Source organism: Dipodomys ordii, unplaced genomic scaffold, assembly GCF_000151885.1.
Source record: "Dipodomys ordii isolate 6190 unplaced genomic scaffold, Dord_2.0 Scaffold72, whole genome shotgun sequence".
In the NCBI taxonomy this organism is placed as follows: domain Eukaryota; kingdom Metazoa; phylum Chordata; class Mammalia; order Rodentia; family Heteromyidae; genus Dipodomys; species Dipodomys ordii.
In genome coordinates, this window is record NW_012267288.1 from 2,608,738 (window position 1) to 2,636,009 (window position 27,272).

Sequence of the window (27,272 nt, forward strand, 5' to 3'; positions counted from 1 at the left end):
AGAGCTGAAGGTCTACTAACTCAGATAATAAAAACAATACAAGACAAAAGGTAGTAAGAAACTTAAAGAATTAAAATTAAGAAGAAAGCTAATGGCATCTTAGCTGACCAGAGAATTTGAGATGGGATTTGAATAGGAAAAAATAAGGACAAAACTTCCCAAGGAACGAATTGGAATAGGAAAAGATGATAAATCAAGAGTATGTATGATTGTTTAAATTCTCCTTGGCCATGGAAAACAAGCAAAAGACTAATTGGTAAACTGAGTTCTAACTCCTATCTGGGTTTTGAAGCCAAGCCAAATATGAAGCCATTGAAAAATGATTGAATGAAGGATTGACATAGGATTTGAGATGTTTTAAAACCATCCTTAGGCTAAAGGCAGTCAGCTCCTGGAGGAACACAGGTAACAGATTCTTGCGGGCATAAGCTGGTGAAGTAAATGAGAAGATCTCTGTATTCACAGTGAATGTAGAATGGATGTCATACAGTGATTGATTTGATGGGAGTGTCATGGAAAGGGAAGGGAAGGGGAAAAATCAATAGTGTGTCTCTGAATTCTAAGAGAAGAGTAGCAAGATTTATAGTTATAGGAAAGGATTTAGTAGCAACAGAATCAAGATTCATTGCATGAGTTTTTGAAACTGCAAATATCCCTGCTGGATCTCTTTTCATTGACTCTCTTACATCTGGCTGTGCACACAATGAATTGCAAAATGATTGTAGGCTGAGCTAAAAATAGACAAAGCTGTCAGAATGACCACCATCCTGTGTTATTCTCTGGTCTCTTGAGGCAGCAGCACACTGTAGACATGGCATTTCCTTTGAAACATCATATGCAACATGTAGAAAACTCCCATTGTACCAATCACAAATTAATACATCTGATAATTACTGTCTACAAGCTCATCTATGTACAAGCTTAAAGTCTTGCTAATCGAAACTCAGTGTATTGGGTCATAGGTTATTGAAAATAACAGTCTTCAAATCCCAGAGGTGATGTGGGAAAACTCTCCACAGCAGAGACAGCATGTTGTAAAGCAAACACTCACATAGGTTTGTCATAAGGCAAGATTCAGTGAATGAGAAAAAGAATAGAATGGTTTAAAAAAACAATTTATATCTCTATGAGGAACTCACATACTAATCTGAATTTTTTAGATGAGTTTTAACACTGTGTCCATGTTACAGATGTAAGGTTGAGATTCAGAGAATTTAAGTAAGCACTCTGATTCCCACTGGTAGGAGACATTGCCACATGCTCATGGGTCTGATATTGAAGAATGTACTCTTCACCATTGTACCATGTTCTATTTCTTTTAACCTCTAGCTCTAAATTGCACTATTAGTATTATATTTCAGACCCATTAAAAAGCACCCATCAATTAATATACCCCAAAGTGAAAAATGTTCTGAAGTCTCACTCTTACTCCTGTAGTGTTTCAGAAACTAGCAGCTTAACTTGACAAAACATTATTAACGCACACTGTGCCCCCCCACTGGGCGCTCAGTCTGCTAGCTGATGCACAGCCAGCTTTCTCTCCAGCAAGTCACAGCAAATGATTACTTATCCTTCCTACCTTGTGTTTCTTCTCCATACTTCATAGAGTTTAGAAGTAAAACCATGCCAACATACTTCTTCCTTGTTCTGCACTGATAGCAACAACAACAATAAAAACACTAATAACTCTCTTTCCCTAAGTCAGATACTCTTTCTGCTTCTCTCCTGGAAATGAGGGAAAACTGAATTGCATTACATTTTCAATCCTTCCTCTGAATTTAGTTCAAACATTACAATTGCAACTTACAGATACCTTAGGAAGCAAAACACTGTTCAAAGAAATAAGACTGGGGGAATTGAAAATGTGTTTAATAGTTTAATACATTATTGTCCCTTCCCCACTTCAGTGATACTAAATCTGTAGTTTCAGTCTAAATTGTGTAAGACTCACTATTTCTGGGAGAATGATATTGCTTTATTGAGTTTTGTGAAGGACAGAACTGCTCAAGAGGGAAGAATTGAATAATACACAGGGTCTGCTTATAGACTTCTAAATGTCACAGGTCCCATGTTTTTATCTTTTCTGTCCTATGAGGTATAAAATGATTTGGAATAGACAGCACCAGAAGGCTTTTCTTCTTCAAGGCAACTTTCTACTAATTTAAAATTGGTGTTTGTTAAGAAGTTCTGAGGGCTGGGAAGGTGGCTCAGTAGTAGAGTACTTGTCTTGCATGCATAAGACTCTGGGTTCGATTCCTCAGCACCACATAGCAGGAAGGAGAGAAAACTTGCAGACAGTCAGAATTATTTAATAATAAAATATGGCTTTAAAATATTGTAAAGGTGTTGTACAGAGAGGGGTTACATAAGTAAGGGGTTATGTTAGTAAGGCAATGAGTACATTTCTCATTGAACATGGTTACCCCCTACCATTTCTCTCCCACTTTCCTTCCCCCTCACTCCCCCTCCAAGTTACAAAGTTCATTTCCAACATTGTGTCTTGTGAGTTGCTGTTGCATTGTCCTTTGTCTCACCATTTTGTTTTCCCCCTAACTTTCCCAAATCAAATAGAAATATTGCTTTTGTCAATGGAGATTGATCCTAAGTAGGAAAAACTCTTGTTAAGCAAGGTATGTACATAGGAAAATGATGTTGGCTGAGTAATGGCTCATCAACACCTGTAGCAGTTTCAGCTTAGGGCAAGTAAATGGGAGAACTGTGAATGTTATCTTGAAATAGGATTAGTAGAGGAAAAGAGAGAGAATAAACAAGAGAAAAATCTAGAGCAGGTGTAAATGAATACAAGGCTAACCCACAAACAGACTTTCCTTTCCCTTTTTTGCTGAAGGAATTGATGAATAAATTCATCTGATTTACTAGAAGTAACCATTTTGCTATTTACCTCTACCCTCTAATGTCATATTGTGTACATATATCATAAATATACACAATAACAAAGTCACCCTGTAACTTTTGACACAAGGTCTTACTACGTAGTGACAGACTGGACTTAAAACTCACTATGTAGCCTAGGCTAGCCTCAAAATCCTATCTCAGCCTCTATCTCAGCCTCTCCAGTGCTGGCATTATAGGAAAGAAGGCAAAAAGATCAGAACTCCTCAGAATATTTAACATATCTCTGGGTGTGCCCAGGATTGTTGTTGACAAACACATAAAGTGAGATGATGGTATTTCTCTACACAGATACTCATTTTGTATGGGCAACTGCATTCAGATTAGAAGTCAGATTTTAAGTGGATGCCCTGTGGAAACTGTCATGTAAATCAAATTAAGTATTCCCTGTGGCAGATGAATGGCCAGTGAAGGAAATAATTTGATTGTTTTTTTTTCATATCTCTCTTTAGAGGTAGATCCTCTTTGCTTCTGCTGGCATACTTTCCACCTTCTTTAGAAGCCTTAATTCTTCTAAATGTGAAAGCCATCAATCAATGGCATAAAGTAAAGGTAGCTCTCAGAATAAATTTCTGGTAATATTGTATTTAATATCCTGTAATTAATCCTTGTTACCCTTGCTGCATATATATGAAAATACTAATTTGCTCTTATAAGGACAAAGTATGTTCTTTTTACATTCAGTCATTTTGTTAAATTGAAAATAGTCTTTTAAAATTGATTGTTGGGCTGGGAAGGTGGCTCAGTGGTAGAGCGCTTGCCTTGCATGCCTGAGGCCCTGGGTTCGATTCCCCAGCACCACATAAGCAAAAAGAAAAAAGCCAGAGGTGGCGCTGTGGCTCAAGTGGTAGAGGGCTAGCCTTGAGCTGAAAAGCTGAGGGACAGCGCCCAAGACAGGCCCCATGACCGGACCCAAAAAAAATAAATAAAATAAAATAAAATTAACTTGATTGTTAACTTATGCAGAAAAACGTAAAGATTATTGAGTTACCACTAATGGGTTACCATGTGATGTTTAGATACATGTGTACATTGTATAAAGGTTAAATCAGGCTAAGCATCTCTATCTCTTTCCATTTTTTTTTGCTTCTTTTTGGTGAAAAGTTATTTCTTCTACCTTTCTTAAATGCACAGCATATAATTGATATAGGCAACCTACAGTATACCAGAATTCCTTACACCTTTTTAACTGTAGCTAGTATCTACTGCTTCTACCTACTCTCTCCAACCTGTAGTAAACCATACACTCTCACCTCCATGAAAGCAACATTTTATAAGTATTTCACACAGGAGTGAGAGCATGTGATGGTTGTCTTTCTGTGCTTGGCTCATTTCAGTTAACATAATGATATCCGCCTCCATTCACATTGTCACAAATGACAGTACTTCATATTTCTTATGGTTGAATAGTAGTCCATATCCATATAGACCATATTTTCATCAACCATTCATCAGCTGGAAGACATTTAGCTTGTTGTCATCTCTTAGCTATTGTGAATAGTGGAACGATAAACATAAGAGCACCTGGTTTTCTTCAATGCACTGATTAATTTCTGGGAGTGAGATTGCTGCTGGATTACGTGGTAGCTACGAGATTTACTAATTTGTTTTGATTCTTTTCAATACCAGAGAGCTTTATACTTTCCTGTGTTTTCCTTTATTCCCTTCTGTTTGAAGAAGACCATTTAATATGGTTTGTAGATCAGGTCTGTTGGAACTATATTCTCTCAGTTTTTGTCTTTCTCTTTCTTTCATTTCCAAATGATAACTTTGCAGAGTATCTGAGTGTCACATTCTTGTTGGGCAGTTTTTCATTCATAATTTTTGTTGTGCTGTGTTTTGTTTTGTTGTGCAGTTGTTGTTGCGTTTGTGGGTAAGTATATGTAGGCGGGGAGGGAGACAGAGAGAGAGGGAAACTCTTGCTTTGTGACTCAGGCTGCCTTTGAACTTCCATTTCTCCTGCCTCAGCTTCCTGAGTGCTGGGATTGTAGTTATTATCATTCCAGTTTTGTGTGGTAATGAAGATTGAACCTCCAGCCTTGCTTAGGATAAGCGAGTACTGTCCTGCTGAGCTACATGCAAAGCCTAAGGAAATTATTTTTATTTTTATTTTTTTAGCTCACACTGGCCTCAAACTCATGATCCTCCTGCCTTAGAATACCCAAGTAGTTTGGAAAATTTTGTGTCACTTTCCCCAGCCTGTTTGGGGTTCCTTTAAGAACTCTGCTCTCAGGTTAATTGGCAAATGTTTATATGATATTTGTTTTGATTTCTTGCATCCTTGAGAAACTTCTGACCAGTGCTTATTGTAATTTTTGTTCTACTTTGTTTTGTTTTCTATTATTGTAGTTCCAAAGTAGGTTAAGAGATTGATTATAAGTTACCTTGGGAGGAGACTAGGTGGAGACGATTATCATTCACTCCATAAATTTATGGGAGGGATTCTTTTTTTGCCTGATGGTACTGGGGTAGAACTCCCTACCTGATAAGCAACTGCTCTGCCCCTTGAACCACTGGCCCATGCTTTTTGACTGGCTGTCTCTTCCTTTAGCATTATCAAGTTCCTCTTAGTTCCCAATAAATCCTCTTTATAAAGCTGGTTCAAAGCTATCTTTATTCCCACCTTTCTTCTTCACTCTTCCATATTTTCAAACAACCGGTCATCAAGCTCACATTTTTCCATCGGTTTGATCTATTCTGCTATTGATGCCTCCTATTATGTTTTAATTTAAGTTCACTCAGTATATTTTTCAGCTCACAAGATTACATTTCATTTTTTTAAAATAGATAACTGTTATATTTCTCTGTCAGCATACTGACTCGTTTCCCTAAGTTCCATTGAAGGTCATTGCATTTTTCTTTAAGCAACCATTTTTGCCATGCTGGTGAGTGTACATTTTATTTTAGGCACCTTATTTTGCCTTGTATTTGAGTTCATAGTCCCCCTACAAAGTTTTTGGTCCTAGATTCCTGTGGGTGCGCAACACTTTCTGGACATTGAAGAAGGAGGTGGATACTGTAGTCTTTATCATATGCTGTCACTCATTCTGTTGTCTCAGAAGCTATGAGCTCCTGCTTATTTCATGTTGAGCCTGTGGTCACTCCCACAGTTTCAGCAGGAGATTGTGTCCTATGTTCAGGTTTAGTACAAGTCCATTCTTGGTGTATGGGCAGCTATGTTGGCACTAGAATGTGAAACAATCCCAGAATAGTTCTAAATGCACAGCTCTTGTCCTGTTTAGCATGAGGTTGTCACACAATCCTGTACCTGGAGCTAGGGGTACATGCCTCATCCACAGCCACCTGCATGTGGTGAGTACTGAAGGAATTTCCCTGGTTCTTGGAAGAATTACCATAGAGGGACAAGACTGGCCTCCAGTGTGATACCTACTCCCACCAATGCTTCACTATTGTGTCAGAGCTCAGAGGCCAAAAGAACTAGCAAAGCACTAGGGTAGGTTAAAACCTACACTGCTATTGGCTTCTTTCTAAGAGGATCTTGTCCCTGTGTCCCCCAAGACTATTAAAATCAAGCCAAATCAGGTGCCAGTGGCTCATGCTTACAATTCTAGCTACTCAGAAGACAGAGATCTGAGGATCATGGTTCAAAGCCAGCCTGGACAGGAAAATCCATGAGACTTTTATCTCTAACCACCAAAAATCCAGAAATCGAGCTGTGGCTCAAGTGTTATAGTGCTAGATTTAAGAAAAACAAAAGTAAGGGACAGTGCCCAGACCTTGAATTCAAGCCAGGATCAGAGCACACACACACACACACACACACACACACAGGGACGCCAAAGTAAAGCTGGTGTATCTGTGAATGGACTCATCCATCTTCTCATGTTGTCCCTAAATACACCAAGATGACACTAAGCTAAGTCGCATCTGAGTCTTGTGACTATGGGGTATGTACAGGCTCAGGAGTATTCTCAGGCTCACACTGCAGTAGCCCTTGGTGTCAGCCAAAACACCAGTCCATCCCACCAGAGCAGATGACTGTGGCTCCAGAGTACTTTAGAGTCTCTGTGTGTTACTACTGACCTCATATAGGACTGTTTGGTTTCTTCCTGAGCTAGGTCTTACCACAGGGGTCCTGACATGGAACTCGATGGCCAAGTTCTGTGTGAGCTTTGATGCCCAGTTACCCAGCAGATAGGGGGCTACTCTCCTCTTCCTGCTGCCAGAGGTGGGGAAGATATGGTATAGGTTGTCACATAGCTGCCTAGCCAAGGCAGGCTGAGTGACTCAGTTGGTGGTACTGGCACAAGGGCAGAGTTTAGATGTTCCGCCCAACATTTGGTTTTCCTATCGTGAGCTTTGGTATGGACTTTCAATTCTAGTGCCTGCACTTAACTCCTCCTTTCTCCACCAGGTGAAAAATGGCTCTCCCCAGGTTGTTTGGAGTTAGGAGAGGGGTGAGACAGGCAACTCTCTCCTGTCTTCCTCTTCAATGAATCTTTCCTTAGGGTGCAAAAACCAAGTGATTTGGTTTCTCCCCTACTTTTCTTAGCTGTTATGAATGTTGTGAGATGACTCGGTGTATTTATGGAGAAGAGATCACTGGAAAACATTAGCTGCTGTTTTGTTCCACATCTGAAGCTAATCTTACAAGGACCTTATTACAGCCTAAGGGGTTCCAAGAAAACAGTTGTCAGGATTAAATTTTAGCAATTCATGAATCCAGTCTTCTGCTTTTAGATAGTTCCATGTAATTATTTAATATAAATATTATTTATAATAAATCCTAAATGGAATCTACACTTACATCTTCCTTAGCTCACTGTAGTCGAATACCAACTTTCCAAAGGAAAATCAACTATATTCTTTATAAACTCATTTCTTCTTCTTGAGTGTGTTCCTATCTCTTTTCAAACGAGAATTAAAACTGTTTCTTAATCCGCCATTCTCTTGGGCAGGGTGATGCCATCAAGCTAGAGGCAGCAGATGAAAATGAAGAAGTAGCATGCTGTTAGAAAGTTCTAGGTTTTAATTCTCCCTTAGTTAAGTGCATTGTCCAAGTACAGTTTAGTAAAAAAAAAAAATCCTTTAAGCTTTTCTAAACCTGGTGCCTCTGTAAACTAGACTGATCGTGTGAATTGATATAATAGACTTAACCCTCCTTGATTAGTGCAAATTCAGAATAACAGTTTAATGTTTAATTATTATAAATGTCCTTCTAATTCTAGTTTCAGAAGACTTCATTCTTTCCAAAATATGTTATTACTTTCTTTCAGTTGACCAGATATTGCAATAAACATCTGTAAATGTATAAGTTTGAATGAAGGTCACTTTGTGTTGTATTATTTACATTGTTTAAATTTTGTTTTATTGTTAAGGTGTTGTACGGAGGGGTTACCAGTACACGAGTAAGGCAACGACTACATTACTTGTCGATCCTTGTCCCTTCCTTGTTTTTGTCCCACTATCCCTTCCCTCCCCTTCCCTCCCCCACCTCCACACTCCTATCCCCAAAGAGAAGTTCAAGGACAAGGAGGAGCACATTGCTAAGTGATCTCCAAAATAATAATTAATAATAATAATATAATGATAATGGTACTATTGAAATCCTGAGGTAATAAATGTATTACATAAAAGGTTAATTGAAAATGAGGTTTTAAAAAGCCATTCATTCCAGCTAGAAGTAAAGACAAGTATTTGTGAATTCAGAAACCAGTCCTGCAGATTAATTGGTCACTATTGCCCCCAAGTGGTAGACAAATTCTTTTTTTGGAGACTAGACCCTAGTAAGCTTCAGGAGAAAAAACATCATTTCCACACTTTGCACCTAAGCATATTCTGCCCTTTCCTATTGTATCATTGCCACCAAAGACCTGATCTTCATAAAATGGAAAAGGTCTTTGATTGTTTTTTGCTGGTGGTGGAGCTTGAACTCTGGGCCTGGGAGCTGTCCCTCAGCTCTTCAGCTCAAGGCAAGCACTCTACCACTTGAGCCACAGTGCCATCTACGATTTTCTGAGTGGTTTATTGGAAAAGAGAGTCTCACAGACTTTCCTGCCTGGGCTGGCTTTGAACCATAATCCTCATATCTCAGCCTCCTGCGTAGCTAGGATTACAGGCATGAGCCACCAGCACCCAGCAAGGTCTTTGATTTTTATACCAACAGTTCCAAAATATTATCCTGTCAAAAGATGAGATCTATAACTTTATTTTTATCTCTACCCTAAAGTTTCCTTTAATAAAAAAAAGTTATGCAGGCAGCATGACAAAAATGAGCACAGAGAGAGTTAAAGTAAAATAATTATCTGGAAGTACTACATTATTCAGCCTTGAGAGTTATAATGAGTGCTGCTCATTTGTCAAAGAACACTATATCCCTCCATGGGATTATGACAATGAAACTTGTATTACTATTAGCACATGGTAATTTATAAAAAGTACTGTTGTTCAGATACCAGCTCTGCCACTTACCTGCTCTAAGATATGAACAGAAAATTATCAGTAGATTACAATCCTCAGCTGAATTATAGGGAAGAATTTAGGTGACGTGTACATAAAGTGTAACTCAGAACCTGGCAAGCACTCAGTAAAGGTATATTACTACTACTGAAGGGTTAAAGTACTTGAGGCAGTGACCATTTGTTGCTTGTTTAAGAGCAGAGCAACACGTGGTGCTAAACCACCTGGTTGTGTGCCTTTATAAAACCTGCAAATCCTTAGCTTGGGGCCCTCCTCCTGGGCTCCACTGTGTTGGAGTGTAGGATGAGGCCCAAGCTGCAGCCCATTTAAATAAGACAGCTGTAGAGTCTGACTCTCGGTGGTCTTCTTGGTGGGGGTCCTGCGACCTTGGCATAACACTACTACTACTACTACCACTACCACTACTATTTTACTGAAATACTTTCCCTAAACCTAAGAATTAATCTGATATCATTACAATTAGAGTAACATATATTAAGCTGAACCTGTAAAGAACAACAAGAAATTCTACAAGAAACTTTGCCCACCATTATAACTATGCTTTGTGATGTTTCTGGTTTGAAAAAGAGCAGTGCAGAATCAAGGGAAGACATTCTCTGGGTTGTAAGTCTAGATCAGGCAGTCATTGTGCCTTCTTCCTGCGGCTCTAGGCAAAGCAATTAAGCCTACTTTTAGCTCTCTGAACTCACACAGTGCTATAAAGAACGTGAATCAATCAATGTTTGTGGGAAATGGACTAAAATACAAAAATCTGTATGTTGACACTAATTATAACTTCGTACAATATAAACTATAAAGAGTTGCCTGCTATTAATTTTAAGTAGCAAAAGGTATTTTTTGTAACTAGTGTGGCTATTTCTTCAGTTAATGTCACCAAACTTAGACTATTACCTGACTCTTCTATAGCAAATTGTCTCAAGTAACCAGTACATCTGTACCCAGGACACTGAAGGACTCTAAAAGTGTCTTGTGTGTAATCAGAGATAGATTGCATAATGCCCTATGTGTAGCACTGAACCCCAATTCTTTGAAATCGGAGCATTAGCCAAATGGCAAGTTGCTATGAACCACAATGTCAGCATATTTCACAGGATTCTACTTCAGTAGCCTGTCAGAGTTATTCCAACTTCTCATAGGTGGCTTGTCACCATCTCCCTCAGGATTTACAGTCAAAGAATCTTTTTTTTTTTTTTTTTGGTCGGTCGTGGGGCTTGAACTCTGGGCTTGGGCGCTGTGCTTATTCTCTTCAGTTCAAGGCGAACGCTCTACCGCTTGAGCCACAGCACCACTTCTGGTTTTCTAGTGGGTTTTTATTGGAGGTAAGAGTCTCACGGACTTTCCTGCCTGGGCTGGCTTTGAACCATGATCCTCAGATCTCAGCCTCCTGAGTAGCTAGGATTTAGGCTCGAGCCACCAGTGCCCAGCAAAGAATCTTTTTAATGTTATCAGGAAGCCCAGGTTACTCTCTGTTAATGGAGTGAAAACTTCCTACATGTAACTCAGCTCCATGGCTGGTTGGATTTAGCACTGAGATCCAGAAATAATAGCCCACATTTTATGGTACCCCCAGTCTCCTAAATAGGCCCTAGAATAGATTCAAGTTGTAAATACAGCCCATCCTGTAGCATAAATGCTGCGGACCGGGTTCTGTCGGGACGACGGAGGACACCTAGGGGAGGAACTGGAATAGGTGGGGAGATGGCAAACAGACAACTCACACACAAGAGGAGTGGATGCTGAGTGCAATTTAATGCAGAGGATAACAAACTTTTATAGCAAAAATCTCCATAAGAAAGGGCAAAAGGTTACATAATCTTGCTGCAGGGCTTCATTCTTGGGCGGTCACCAGCTGGTCGCCTGATAGGCACTTGTTTCTGGCTTATCTCTAAGAAATATAATAGGTTTTGATGTTTGTCACCAACTAACCATTACCTTATTTCTATAGAGGCCTTAACTGTCCCATAAGATCTTTTCTGTTCCTTCTTTAATAGTAAACACCAAGGAGACTTAGATCTAGCAAGTCTCTTAGTAAATGAAAGAGAGTAGTAGGAAGTTCTTTCTCCTAAGTAGTTATCTCAGCAATTGCCATACATTCTTTCTGTTCTAGCCGCGCCTACAGCTTTTTGTAAATCTCTTACAAACAATTCCTTCTGCTGAAGTGACATCGTGAAACCCCCAATACTTTTATATTTGCTTATGACTTGTCTACTAGCCTCCATAAGAGGGGCTTCCAGGGTAGCACTTAACTCTGGTGAGTTAGTCATATTTTTAAGACACTCATCAGATTTTGGAGTCGTCAACACTCTTAAGAAAGAGCTTTGAATAAGGGAACGTTGACAATGAGTAAGTACAATGAACAGCAGAAACAGTAAAAGATTAATAGGCACTTTTATACAGTGAGGAAAAGAAAGGCAGAAACATATCTTTCCCAGGGGCTTGCCAGCCTTTTTCCAGGAGTAGGCCTCTTAGAAGCCCTATTCTCCGAGGTAGACTTCGGTGAAGTCCCAAAACTTGGAGATAGGTCTCTGTAAAGCCCCATTCTCTGAGGTAGACTTCGGTGAAGTCCCAAAACTCAGAGATAGGTCTCTGAAACCCCTATCTTAGGTCTGATAGATGGTTTCCCATGCTAAGCAGACTCCACTGGAGTCTGCGTGGCACATAAATAGGTACCTTGTGAACAGCTTATCTTTTGTGAATAGCTTATCTGCCAGTAATCATATAATCTCAAGTGCAGGTATTTTTATGACCTCATCACTTTAAAGTCAATAAAATGCAGGTCCCCTGAGTTATTTAGTTTTAAAACACCTCAGTAGAAATCAGAATGAAGTGTAAAAAAATCTTCCTTTTGATACAAAATAAACCCAGAATAAAACAGAATGGTACCAATTGATAGCAGACGACAATGGAAGTGGTCTCTGGCTCTTCAACTCCTAAAGTTTGATATCCTCTCAGGACTCTCAGTACAGGGCCCTTGGCAGGATGTAGGGTGGAACAAGGCCTGAATATTCCATGAGCTATTTGTTAATTTTCCTTTGTGTCCCCTTGTATTTTAGTCATGACCTTTTTGAAAATAGCAGAAACAAAGTGGGATAAATGGAAAGGGACTTACTTTAAGTTTTACTGCAACTGAGCAAGAGCACCAAAGGAACTCTGAGTGTGATAGTGTCCATGAAGAAAAATAAAAGCTTCTTCATCTAGACAGAGTGGTCATGCCTTTGGTTCCAACTACTTAGGAGGCATAAGTAGGAGGATTTCAGTCTGAGGCTGGACCCAGGTAAAAACATGACACACTATCCTATCCTAAAACAACATGAGTCTGGAGCCATGCTTTAAATGGTAGAGCACGTGGCTAGTAAGTTCAAACCCCAGTATAATCTGCCCTCCAAAAAAAAATTGGAGGAAGAAGTTTGTGTTAATGTGATAAGCTTAAAACCTTTAACTGAGAACATTTTACTATGTATGTATTAAAGAGAATATTTAGACAAGTTATTTATTTCATAATAAAAGGCACAATGAGTGATGATAGGAACCCTAAGCCCCCATTATTAAAAGCATGTCCTGTCCTGACCTGCTGTGTGAAACTATTGGCATCATAATTTCTCTACCCACAAAACAGAAATCTTAAAATAGGAGTTTTTCAACTCTAGAAACATTGAATGAGAGAGTCTACATAGTAAGTGTTTCACACTTTTGAAGTAACTATGGACATTAGAAAATTTCCTCCAACAGAATACTCAAGAAGTACTTTTCCTTCTTGGGTCCTTCAACAGGAGTCAAAATGAAGGACTGGGCCATGAGCATAAAAGCCCCTCTCTGCTGAGCCATTCTGCAGCCTCTCTTCCTCTGAGACAAAGGAAGATTATGCTGAAGTATACTGATAAACAGTGATGTGGTTCATAATTTCTCCAAAACCCATAAGCCAAGTCTTTTTCCAACCTCACTTCTTTTTGTTTGCCACATTATTATTTCTTCCTGTAACCTTTGTGGGCTTTTCAGTAAAGGCACACCTCAACTCCAGGAAATAGAAAACCTGTCAAGCTTAATCTTTTGGTTATTTTATGAGCCAGTACCTATTATCTGGCTCTGTTGAGAGTACAAGTTATTGCTTATTCATTGTAATAACATCTTACATAACATTACAAGTGTCAAGTCCTCTATGCAACTTGGATGATGTGATAAAATTGTGGAGTTATGAAGAAATTAGCCAGTGAAAGGTCAGAAGAAAGGTTCCAAATGATTTTATGATGTTCTTCATGCAGAGGAAGCTGAAAGCTACCACATTAATAACACAAATCAATGAGGCTCAGAAACCACCATTCAGAGCTATTCTTAAACAAGCCAGAAATGCAGCCTCTTCCCTGGGTCCATAGTTCATAAATCATCTGCAATGTTCTTGTACTTCAATTATAATGCTTCCTTCCAGAATCTAGTTCTTAAAAACCTGACTCTCCAGAATCATTTCCCAGAATCGTGTTTTTACAGCCAGGTTCATGTTCCTGTAAGATCTTATTTTAGACTCTTGGAGACAATGAGGAATTTATAATCTTAGAGAAACTTATGGTTAGTTTTCAATTTTATAATTCTGTAATGTTCCTCTTCGAATTGGAATGTCAAGTCTCCCTTTTGACCTCATGAAGCTGTTAGAACTCTGATCATCAAATAGAAAGAGGCCACACATATTTGCTGTTCTGTGTAACTAATTTAAAGTTAACTGGGTAGATATATGGAGAATTACAACACTTCCCCTCCCAGAAACCTCAGGTGAAATTAAAAATTACATTCGGCAACTCATTGGTTTTCTGTGGAATTTGGAAATACTTCATCTGGTTTACTTTCCAATCTCTTAGTTTTCATGCACCAATTATGTATGTGGATAAACTCTAGGAGAAATGTATACAAAAAGAAAATTATGCTGATCTAAAATATGCATGATAAGATTGCCAGAGAAAGAGAAAAAAGCACATGCAGATGTAAAATTATTTCCTGTGTTTGTTTCAGAGTTCTCTAGTCAACTACTCCACACTCCTTAATAGGAAGTATAGAAATAATCAGGTAGGAAAATGTCCATTCCCTTATGTCCCTTGAAGAAGGAATTCCTTCAATCTTCAAGTCTGTGTTTGGAATATTGTCAGTCTCCTGCTTCAGATCCCCAATAGTTCAACATAATTAAGAAACAGAGATACAAGTTAAGCCCAAAGGGACGTTCAAAAGTTCTCTTCTACACCCAGTACTTTTATGAAAGAAATCGGCAAAAAGAAATTGTCATGTAATGGAATAAAATGTCTAAAATCAGGTCTAGAGAAAGCAATTTTAATTCTATTCTCCCATGACTGATGGAGACATAAATGTGAAGGAGACACTTGACTTCTGCTTGAGTATTTTGTAAAATAGCTTAACACGTGGAAATAGAAAGATGAATGCTCTTTGTAAAGAGTATGCGTTTTGGGGTTTTTGTTGTTGTTCTTCTTCTTCCGGAAAGAATGTTGGTTCTTTCTACAAGCCTAGAGTCTCTGAGATCAAATGCTAGGCATCCATCATTGCTCCCTTCCAGTCACCCTCCAGGATTTCTCCTCTTTCATCAGGTCTCATGTCTGACCAGTTTGGCAGGGCTGCCTTCATCTAAAGGGAAAGCAGATAATTAAATCAGTGCTCTTACTCCAAGCAATGCTCTCACAGCATAATAGTTACATTGGGATGGATCCAAGTACAGATTCCTCGGCTTCACCCACCCAAACTTGATTCAACAGAGGTCTATGAGCCTGAATTTGTAGCGAGTATCCCCATATCATTCTGGTGGAAATTGTCCTCAAAAGTCATTCTTTGGAGTTTCCTGCCTGTGCTGGCTTTGAACCATACTCCTCAGATCTCTGCCTTCTGAGTAGCTAGATTACAAGCATGAGCCACCAGTACCTGGTCATTCTCATATTTTTAATAGATGCAAGGAACTCCAGTAAATATAACTAATTCTCTGCTGATTAGCATTTAGGATTGTCCGTCTTGTGGATTTACTAACAATTCTAATATAAATAATTTGACCCAGAGATAACTCTGCTCGTGTGTAGGTACCTACACTAGTAAGATAAATTCTCAGATAAATTTCTAGGGCAAAGATTAATGCACACTTATGTATAACTATGTTTTATACACATGATATTTTGAGAGTTGCTGCCAAATTTCTGTCAATGGCAGCACACAAATATCTGATTATCTAGACCTTTGCCAAGATCATCAAACTTATTATTAAACTTTAAGACTTCTGCCAATCAGATAATTTGCAGAACTTCTCTGAGGTAGTTTGAAATTGAATTTGTGTCATTGTAGGTGAAGTTAAACTTATTTACATTTGAAAGTCACTTGCATTTCAACAATCATCTGCTCATAAATTTGGATGATTTGATTAGATCATTAGTCCCTTATTGATTTTTCAGAGTTCATTTTACATTAGGAATATTCATCCACTGTCTTTAGCTGCAAATTATTTCCCAGTATGAAGTTGGATGTGTGTTGGGGAGAGGTATATTTGCAATGTAAGAAGTTTTTCATATTTTTTGAGTTTTTCTTTCTTAGCTCACAGTACTTTAATAAACCAAGTCTTCTTTGTGGATCATTACTCCAAAGATCTTTATCACTTCAAAGTAATAAATTCTATTTCTACTACTAATCTTATTTTATTTGCAAATTAAACCTATGGACTATAGGCTATCATGCTAATGTTTTGCAAATTGTAGATCTAATTTTGTTTATTCCAAATGGACATACAAGTGCACAAACACGATTTATGAAATCTTTTCAAAACTGCTAAGAGATGCGATTTTATTATATGGTGGATTTTATGTACATGATAATCCTATTCCTTTGTTCAGTTTTCCTATGCATATGTAAATTCCATTCTATTTTCATTAATAATGTTTTAACATATGTTTTAGTATCTGTGATTAACATTGAACAACTCTATAGCTCATTCTACTAGACTCTACCTATGCAAGATATTTACTTTTAATGCAAATTTTAGTCATTTTTCTAATTTTTAAAAGTATAAAATTTTAGTGTTCAATGTAATCATTTTAACAAATAAAATTAAAGCTATTAGCATACTTTGCATTTTAAACTATTCTATCCATTGTCATACTCTGTTGGGAATTATGGCAAAATATATTTCACTGAATAATTTATAAACAACAGAAATGTATTGCTCACATTTCTGAAGACTAGAAATCCTAGACCAAGTTACAATCAGCTCCTTTATCTAGTGATGACTCTTTGTTTTATAGATGACGCTCTCTTTGAGAAGGATGAGAAACAGTGCTAATGTACGGAGATGTAAAAAGGAGTTATGCCTATTATATAACTCATACAATCCAATAATAAATACATATTTTTTTATAAAATGCTTTCTAGTGTGACCCATCACTGAAGATAAGAAATTAGAAGGAATGATTCCCATTTTAAAAAACACCATACTATAACAGTCATGTTTATTTTCACTTGTATAAATCCATTATGTTCCTTGTTCATATTTATAGTGTTCTTCTGTGGCTAACCTCTGGATTATACAATGTATTTTAGGGCATTATTTTATATTAAAAATTGTGTTTCTCCAATTATATTTTTCCCATGTTGTGTGTATGCACCAATATGATTAATGTCCAGATATTTTGTCTTGCCACGTTCCTAAATCAACTTCATTAATTATAGTTATAGTAAATTTTACTTCCTTTTTTGTTGGTCCTGAGGCTTGAACTCTGGGCCTGGATACTGTCTGTCCCTCAGCTCTTCAGCTCAAGGCGAGCACTCTACCACTTGAGCCACAGCAATACTTCTGATAGTAAACTTTAAAGTTGTTTCTCTTGGAACTGTTATGGATCAATCATTTTATTCTTAAATGATGATATCTTGCCTCCAAATTTCCAATTTTAGTGTCTTTCATTTCTTCTGATTATCAGTTGTTCATTCTGATGTTGAGCACAAATGATGACAATGGACATGCTTACCATTCTGATCATACCTTATATCAAGGGTTCTGATGATCAACATGACTTATCACTTGCTCACCTGACTGGGCTAGTATTTCTTTGATCTCTACATCCTGAGGTTACTTCTTCTCCCTTTCCATAGGATACTTTTTGGAAGGAAATCATTATGTATCAGTCACATATAATGAGGAAAGGAGCTATGCTTTGCCTTCTTGAAAACCAAATATCTACATGAATTATTTAGAATTTTCTGCATAGAATATTTGTCTTGTCTCCTCATTTATTGAGTTATAATCATCTAATATGTCAGATGTTATGGATATTTATTGTACAACTGGGTATTAAACCAATACTTCTTATTTTGCTGCTCAAATTGTTTGAACTTTGGTCATTGGATGTTCTCAATTCTTTGGCCTTTCAACAAACCTTAATCAATATAGGCTTGCTTGTTTGTTTGTTCATTGGACACTTCGTTATCTGCTGGTTCTCTATAATAAACTTCATGTTTCTAACATTATATGCTTTTCTCCTTGCTTTTGTCTTAAAAGACTTATATAATTACCTTTAAAATATAGTATTTCATAGCCAGGCACCAGTGGTTCACGCCTGTAATCCTAGTTACTCAGGAGGCTGAGATCTGAGGATCATAGTTCAAAGCCAGCCCAGGCAAGAAAGTCCATGAGACTCTTATCTCCAATAAACCACTAGAAAACCGGAAGTCGTACTGTGACTCAAGCCGTAGAACGCTCACCTTGAGCTGAAGAGCACAGGGACAGCACCCAAGCCCGGAGTTCAAGCCCCATGACCATCAGCAACAAAAACTTAATATTTCCACAATGGGCTTCCATCTCAATACTCTTAACTTAATCACATTTGCCTTTTTGCCTTATGAAGTCATATTCACATGGTTGGATGATTTGAAACAGATCTCTGTGAAGGATATAATTCTGTCAACCTGCATGCTGTTGACCATATATGGATGTCTTTCTTGAAGTCTTACTTGGATGAACAATATAGCTTAAAGTTCAGCCTCTGTTATTTCCAAATTGTGTGTTTTCTTACATTCTAAAATAGAAGGTTTTGCTGTTTCTTTGCCAGGGGCTTAATGTTATTGTTTTGTAAAAGAAAGGTTTTCAGGATAGAGCAGCATTCTGCACATCTCTCCAAACACACACAGTACATACATATCTAACACACACAGTGCATATACAAGCATATAACACACCTACACTTACACACATAGCAGCATGACTACAATGTTTTTCCTGCCACACTTTGGGACAGGTGACACAATTTTCTTCCTCCCTTCCATATTTCCCTTGGAGGAACTTGACCATCCCTAAATTGAGGTACTATATTCATGGAATTTAGTTTCTTAAGTTCTCGAAAAGATGGCATTCTGCAATTTATCAGTTTTGTCTTGTTCATGTGGAAATTATATTTTTGCATCTCTGAACACAAAAAAAACGGAAATCTCCTTTGTATAAGTACTTGGTGACAATACAGCAGAAAACTTCACAAAAGAAATATGCTGAAACAGAGAACACTGTTTCCATAAAAACTCCATTTTATCCCACAAATCAAATCTTAGTTATCTATTTATTCTAGTCTAGATTAGAGTCCAATACAATTTCATTTGGAGGACTAATGTAATTTATTTTATTGTATAGTAATTCATTTCTTATAGTTGTACTGGCTATACTGGCAATGCTTCAGAATAAAAGTGAAGCATATAAACTTCATTGGATTTAAACAGATCATTTTCTGAGAAATAGAATTCTATTTCTCATGTGAGATTGTGTCCTTAATTCATGGTATGTGTACACACACACACACACACACACACATACAGAACCAGCAGCTACAGTGGCTACAGTTCCTTTTAACTATTTGTTGTTGTTGTTGCATTGGTACTTGGACTGGAATTCAGAGCATGTTTTCATTTGGCTTTATTTCTTTTTTTTTCAGGAACATGAACTATTGTGAATTTTTAATAAATATACACGTTTGTAAAATATACATGCTCATTTCAAGAGTACTTTTCTTCAACTTTTTCTTTTTTTTAATTTTATTTGTGAACATACTGTACAGAGGGGTTACAATTACATGGGCAGGATAATGCGTACATTTCTTACCAAGCATTGCAGCCTCCTCCTTTTGTTTACCCTTCACATCCCTTCCCAGCCTCCCCCCCCCCCCCCAATCCCAATCCTTCTCCTTTCAACCCTTCCCCCCCCCCCCCCCCCCCGCACCGATGTCATTTGGCTTTATTTCTGAAGGCTGGTACTCTTATTACTAGACCTACACCTCCACTTCTTGCTTTTTGCTGGTTACATGGAGATTAAAACATTCACAGAGATTTTTTCCCTAGCTGTCTTTGAATTGGGATCCTCAGACCTCAGTTTCCTGAGTAACAAGTTACAAGTGTCAGTCAATAGTGTCTGGCTGCAAATTTGTATTTTACTTGGTAAATGATTTCATGATGAGTATAAATTCTATGCACTCTAGATAAAGTTATGGTGAACAACAACAAAAGGTACTTTGAAATATTATAAATTCCCTTTTAAGATAAGGACATTTACTGTTGGACTATAATACAATGATTTGTTTTCAAATTGGTTTAATACATCAAAAATTAACTATGACAATGGCAAAGATAACAGCTATACGTGACCAGATGTCCACTGAACACTCCTGGTTAGATTTGGAGATATAATGTACACTGCTTGAACTAAAAGTTCCTTTTGAAAAGCATTTCATTATAATATTAGAAGCATACTAACTCAGACTCTTAATAAAATTTTAAATTCTATGTATGCAATGACTAAATTTAAGTCAAGATTTCTTAAATTTTACTAAGAAATCCATTATTTTGTATACTTCCTGTTACATGTGTCTTTTTCTCAAATTTCCTCTAAGGAATGTTGAATGTAGAACGTGGGTACCCTAACAAAAGTAACTCTTAGTTTTTACCCTCCAGAGCCAAGGAAAATGGAAAACTACTCCTTCATTTCCTTACTACTGGACCTTCTCCTCCCCAGCCCTGAAATCTTTTTATTTTATTTTATTGTAAGGATGATGTCAAAGGGGTTACAATTACATAAGTAAGGTAATGAGCACATTTCTTGTCAAACATTGTTACCCTCTCCCTTGTTTTTTTCACTTTCCCTACCCTCCCACTCTTCCCTCCCCAAGTTGTAACATTCATTTCCAACATACTGTCTTGTATGAATCGCTGTTGCATTGGTTTACTCTTTGGCCCTTGTTATTCCCTTTCTCTTCCCCAAAATAGATAAGTGGCCCTGAAATCTTATTCCTTAGCTCCTTCCAAGTCAATTGATAAAATAAGAAATAGCAATTTTTGTCTCCCCTCAAACAGGTGGCTGGGATGGAAATCTTTGCTTATGTTCCTGTAGTTCTTTGAATTTTACTGCAAATAAATATTGATGATATTTATAGACAGGTCTAAAGAACACAAAACTATACTGCATTCATAATATCTCAAGAATGAATTCTGTGTGAATGGACTCTCAGGTTGAATAATGGATTAGACACAGAAAGGTAAGGAGAAGGACATGTTTCAGTTTTTATCTGAATCTTGGAGCACTAAGTACATAATTAGAAGCAAGTACATATATATATATTTATATGTAATAACTTTGAAATTTATGAGATGGAATCAATAGGAAAGACTCTACAAGAAGTCAAAGATGGCTGAGCATCGATGGCTCATGCCTGTTATCCTAGCTACTCAGGAGGCTGAGATCTGAGGATCATGGTTCAAAGCCAGCCTGGGCAGGAAACTTCATGAGACTCTTATCTCCAATAAGCTACCAGAAACCCAGAAGTGGTGCTGTGGCTCAAGTGGTAGAGCACTCACCTTGAGCTGAGGAGCTCAGAGACAGCGCCCAGGCCCAGAATTCAAGCCCCATGACCAACAGAAAAAAGAAAAAAATGTTTATACTTCTGTAACAGAGGGTCTGAGAAAACAGTCACTCAGAAATGGCTTCATAGGACATTTTAAGTATTTGCAAGTTTTCAAGTTTCATAAGGCTGTGGGTTTCTATCTTTTCATGATTTTATACTACCCAAACTATTGTGGCACATGTACTTTCATAAACTGTTGTCTTTCCTGTGACCTTTATGTGTTAGAGAAGGTGAACAGATATAGCAATTTCATTGACTGAATAAATGATCTTGATTCTTTCCTCACTAATTTTGCAGGTCATCCATATTATGTTTCAAATTCCCATACCTCCTTGTGTGCCTTGTCTTTTTGTACCATTGCCTAGCCTACAATCATCTTGCTCTCTTTTATTGCATTTTTTTGTTTTGCTTTTTCATTTTTATTGTAAAGATGGTTTACAGAGAGGTTACAGTTTACATCAGTCAGGTATTGAGTATATTTCTTTTTTAACAGTGTCACCTTTCCCTCATTTTCTTCCAGTTTTCATCTTGCTGTTCTATAAGGAAAATTATGTTGCCCAAGTTTTTTTTACTCATTATTTTTCAGCAAATTTTATTGTTGCTTCTCATATGCAAATTATTTCAGATAAACTATAAAATATTTTGATATATTTAAAAATATATCTAGTCCTGAAACACTTAGTTGAAGCCAGTTATATTATTAGTTCCTATTTGAAATTGCAAACTTTTTAAAGTCAAATGGAAGTGAGTTTTCATATATATATATATATATATATATATTATTTATACAATTAGGCCAAGCCAGTTATATGTGCAAATTTAGAGTCAAGTGGCCTTATACGTTTCTATGCAAATTTAACTAGCTATTTTATGATAATCAAAATGTCTATATCATTGGTAGATAATGTGATGTAACTGCTTTCGTAAAGCAGTTAAGTCATGAATTTTCTGGCTTACATGAAACCCTGTGACATTAATAAGTTCCTCTCTTTGGATTTTTTGACATATATCCGCTAGAGTCCTTTCTGGTAGAGTGAAGTTGCCATTTCCATTTGAGAGATACGAATGATGTACCTGTAGAAACATCTCATATTTAATGTCCTATGTGTTTATCGGTGCTAGATTATTTAGCTTTAGCAGGATGGGAGAAGAAGGAAGTGAAAGAAAACTAGAATGGACAAAGTTCTAATGTCCTTCATGTCATAATTTTGCCTAATGTTAAATTAGGCAAAACTGATTTAAGGTTTGGTTAAATCCCACAATTACATTTAGTGACATTGCAAACATTTTTTTTCATAAAGTATGTGTACACTTTCAGCTCTTACACTTTTAGAATGAGGTATTTTCCTTTCCCAGTTTTGATGGTAATGTAAAAACATTTGGGCTTCCCTGGAGCAAGTGTCATGAATGAATTATAGTAGGCCAGGTTCTAAGCGTTCTCTTATCTTTAAATAAAAAAAATTGTCTTCTTTTTTCCTTTGCAGTTTCTTCTTTGTGGTGTCTGTGGAATATTGTGCGCCAAAAAAAAATCAGGACTTGTCGTAAGTTTTTCCTTCTTGTAAGTTTTTGCCATTTTTGTATTGTGCATTGAAGTGTTTGAAATATAAGAGTTCAAAAGCAAACTTGACGACTACCAACTACTCTTGCACAGAAAGTTACTAATTTAGAATAAAAGAGAGACTGGAATATCCTGGGTTTTTTGTTTCAAATAGAACTAGTATTAAAGTCTATGACAAAACATAAAAAATCCCTTTGAGATGCTCTTTAAATACATGAAAATGCTAACTTGAATTTCTGCTGTGGATGAAAGTCTCCCTGATTTTCTACTAAAACCCTCCCAGGCAATCACCTGAACTCTTCAGTGAACTGAAGGTAAAGTCTGAGTCAATGGGAAACTTAGCTGGGTTAAATATAAAACTGGCCTTAAGGATTACTGGCTTTCTTTGACTGAAGCTAATTTTGCAAAGCACCAAGATTGCAGAGTTGCTATGGTTATATATTTAATTCTTGGAGATTTATTTTGCTTAATTTTATTATTGTGAGTACACACATAACTGCGTTCAGATGTTTTCTGTGTTAGGGAGCATGCACCTGTTCACTGCGGCATTGGCCAGAGGAAACCCGTGCGTGGCAGAGTGCCATTCCATGACATTTTATGAGAGTTTTCAAAGAAGTAAAAAACATGGCTTATTTTATTGAGTCCTGGAGGAAAGATCATAAACCTTTACAAACTGGTAAAATCCATGCTACACAAGGCCTCCAGGAAGTAACTGCTGACATTAGAAAGGAAAAGGGTGGTTAAGGGAGAACCCTGCTATAGGAGCAAGGCCAAGAACAAGGAGAACTACAGTTATTTCCACTTTACTCCTTTCTTTAATCATGCTATTTTCCCTTCACGGTACTAGGGATTGAACCCTGTCTTCTTCCGTACTAAGCAGCTACTCTACCACTTAAATCAAACCCCTTCCCCCAAATATTGGAGGATATGTTTAGATGGTATCTATGATTCTATCATTCTTTGGACATGGCCTTCACTCTTTCTACATTTTTCCTCTACCAAAATTCCTTATGGATGTCTATTTAAAGATGGATGGAAGGAAGGAAGGAAGAAAAGGAGGGAAAGGAAAGGAAAGGGTAGGGAGGGAAAGAGAAGGGAGGAAGGGAGGGAGGGGGAAGGAAGAAAAAATGAAAGAAGAAACAAAGAATCAAAGAAAGGAAGGAAGGAAGTATAATAATGTTTCTGTTCTGTTTTTCTAATTCTCTTCTAAATTTTTAGGGCCTGAAGATTTTAGAAATTATAGATGGATGTGAGTTATGTCTATCTGTACCAGGGTATAGCATCTTCTATACTTTTCCATTAATGGAAAGGATCCCATTGATGGCAGTAAGCCTCAAGCAATCTATCGTCTCCAATCAGTCTAGAACTAGAACCTTCTGCCTGGTGGAATTCAATAATTGTATATGGTTATGAACTTGCATACAAAATTTAATGTCTAATTCTTAGGTGAATTAAGAACATATGTTAATGAAGTACCATGCTTTTAAAGAATTAATGAGAATAGCACTGTACAGATGTAGATTTTCTCATGAGGGTAAATTAGGACTAACAGTAATTCATTATTTGAAGGCTAGAATATAATGTTTCTTCATATTTTCTGAGAATGTGTAAACTATTCAATGTATACTCAAGAAACAGCATACTAGCTGTCAGTTATATTCATAATTGGTTAATTTTACTTTAAATTGTGAGTTATGAGCTGTGATTTGAGGGAATGATTTGGTAGCCAATTTTCAGCATTTTACTTAATCTAATAAAAAATAGATTTTACTTCTCCATCAATGGTTTTCAGCCCTGATGGAAGTATTCAGACAGATACAATTAAGTAATGGGGGAATAAGTTGGAGAAATTAAACAACTACCATATCATTACCTTTCTTCCTTCTGCTATTTCATTTATCCATAGAAATATTCCTGTGGTTCTTTCACTCATACATCCATTTACATAGGAACTCTATGCACTGAGCTGAGATGCATATTGCTAATAAAGCCTCTAAACACTGATTAGGCCAAGTTCCTTTTTCCCAGCCATTTAGCATTCTCTCTCTCTCTCTCTCTTTCTCTCTCTCTCTATTTATAATGTCATATTGACTCTTTGTCTCTTTGCTTTTGCAAGATCACAATACCTTCAAGGGAAATCATTATAAACTATTTGTTTTTCTGCAATGTCAGCAGCTGCCTCATTAGGGCTAGCAGATGCTAAATAAGCACTTGCTAAACTCAACTGTAAACAACAAATAATACCTTATAACATACAGGTGAATGCTAAAGTGAGTTATAAAGCTGTCTTCCCTGGGGAACTATAGTAAAGGAATTAATCTGTGAAGGCTAGGAAGCCTTTCAGGAAAGGTTGAGAGTTGCATTTTGCAAGAGTCCAAGGAAAATGGGAAATTGTTTCCAAGGAACTAAAAATATCCTTGAGGGGCACAGACAGTGGGGAGGAGTGGGGAGAACGGGTACATTAATATACAAGGAAGGTTAGGAGTAGAGGTGTAGTGGTAGAGTACTTGCCTAGCATTCATCAGGCCTTGGGTTCCATCCCAAGCAAGCAGGTGTTGGGGATGCATGGGAAGAGGTGATTGCTTACTGTACTACAGAGAATAGAAATAAGATTGGATAATTAAATTACTATTACCCTAGAAGACTATAGGAATGAGTTAAACCTGTTACCCAAAAACAAAATGATTAAAATTTTTAAAATATTCAATTGAGTTTCTCACAATAAGTGCTTACAGGGCATTTATTATGCAGAAAGCATTGCACTTCATTCTGCACAACTCTGTAAGTACAAACCTTTGCCTTTCCAACAATGAGATCAAAAATCAAAGCTTCAGTACAAACTTATTTTTGGAATACTTATTGTGTATATTTCATTGTGGTATCACAGAACGTTACAAAAGATTTGTAAGATAGAAGCCCAGCTCATAGGTCTTTTAGAAGATAGATATTGAAATAAACACTTAGGGAGCAGGAGAAAGGATTTAACTAAATTTCCTGAGTTTGAACAATAGGAACTTATAAATATTCAAAAATACGTAAAACTAGTGACAATTCAATGAGAAGATATTTAGATACTTGGGAAGGATTGACAGGGTGAATTGGATTTAGGTCAGAAAATCCCTAAAGATCAATGTTACCTGATCACTATTCCTTTTTTCAAAATATGTATTAGTATCTCTCTCAGAGGAGCACTAAGAAAGCTGACATATTTGTTACAGTTCCTAGCATAGGAGCATACAATAGTTATTAAATAAATATTTTAATCTGAATCTAGCTAAAAGATGTGTTTTCTTCAGAGTTCAGAAGATAACCTTGACTTCAACTTCTTTATTTTCCTTTGTATTCTGGGGGACAGAGGCGTTCATTTGGATTGAATTAAGGAACTTGCACTGTCAAGGCGAGCATGCTACTACTTAAGCCACATCTCCAGCCTTGATTGCTTTCAATTACTTTGTAGATAGGATCTTCCTGTGTTTGCCAGAAATTAACCTCCAACAGTTATCTTCTTACCTCTACTCCCCCATCCCACCCCATCCCCCCATTCCACCCCACCCCCCCAGAAGGGACTGTAGTTGGACCTTTATTCCCCTTTTTTTTTGGGGGGGTGGGGGTCTGGTCGTGGGGTCTGAACTCTGGGCCTGGGTGCTGTCCCTCAGCTCTTCAGCTCAAGGTTAGAGCTCTACCACTTGAGCCACAGCGCCACTTCCGGCTTTTTTCTTTTTGCTTATGGGGTGCTTATGAGGAATCGAACCCAGGGCCTCTGGCATGCAAGGCAAGCACTCTACCGCTGAGCCACCTTCCCAGCAACTCCCGCTTGTTTTTGAAGTGATATCTTGCTATCTTCTTTCTCCAGGCTAGCCTCTAGCTATGATCACCTTGCTTTTGTCTTCCCAGTAGCTGTGATTACAGAAATGAGCCACTACACCAGCTTCAATTTCCAAAACACTGCCTCCCCCTTCTTACCTCTTTGAAACACCAAGAACACCTTCTCTCTGTCTCTCTCTGTCTCTCTCTGTCTCTCTCTATGTCTCTCTGTCTCTCTCTGTCCCTCTGTCTCTCTCTGTCTCTCTCTCTGTCTCTGTCTCTCTCTCTGTCTCTGTCTCTGTCTCTGTCTCTCTCTCTCTCTCTCTGTATGCTGGTCCTGAACTTGAACTTAAGGCATGGATGCTGTCACTGAATGTTTTTGTTGTTGTTTTGCTTAAAGCTGTAACTCTACTACTTGAGCCAGAGCTCCATTTCTGGCTTTATTTTAATTTTTTGGTAGTTAATTGAAGATAAGAGTCTTATGGACTATCTTGCCTGGGTTGATTTTTAACTGGCGTCTTCACATCTCAGCCTCCAGAGTATCTAGGTTAACAAGAGAGAGCTTCAGGCGCCCAGCACCTTCTGTGTTTTGTGGCTTAGCAATCCTTGACATGTGGCAGCACTGGGGCATTGGGTTCTGGGTGGGTTTTTTTTTT

At 37.5% G+C, this 27,272-nt stretch overlaps 1 protein-coding gene across 2 annotated transcripts in view; it reads left to right on the forward strand.

Moving 5' to 3' along the window:
- The window catches only part of Tmem196 (transmembrane protein 196), a 48,439-nt gene that overhangs the window by 16,947 nt on the left and 4,220 nt on the right, over positions 1-27,272 (forward strand). For both annotated transcript variants that reach the window (XM_013024016.1, XM_013024017.1), the window contains exon 2: positions 22,739-22,795. In XM_013024016.1, coding sequence (XP_012879470.1) covers positions 22,739-22,795 — 57 coding nt within the window. The remainder of the gene's footprint in view (positions 1-22,738; positions 22,796-27,272) is intronic.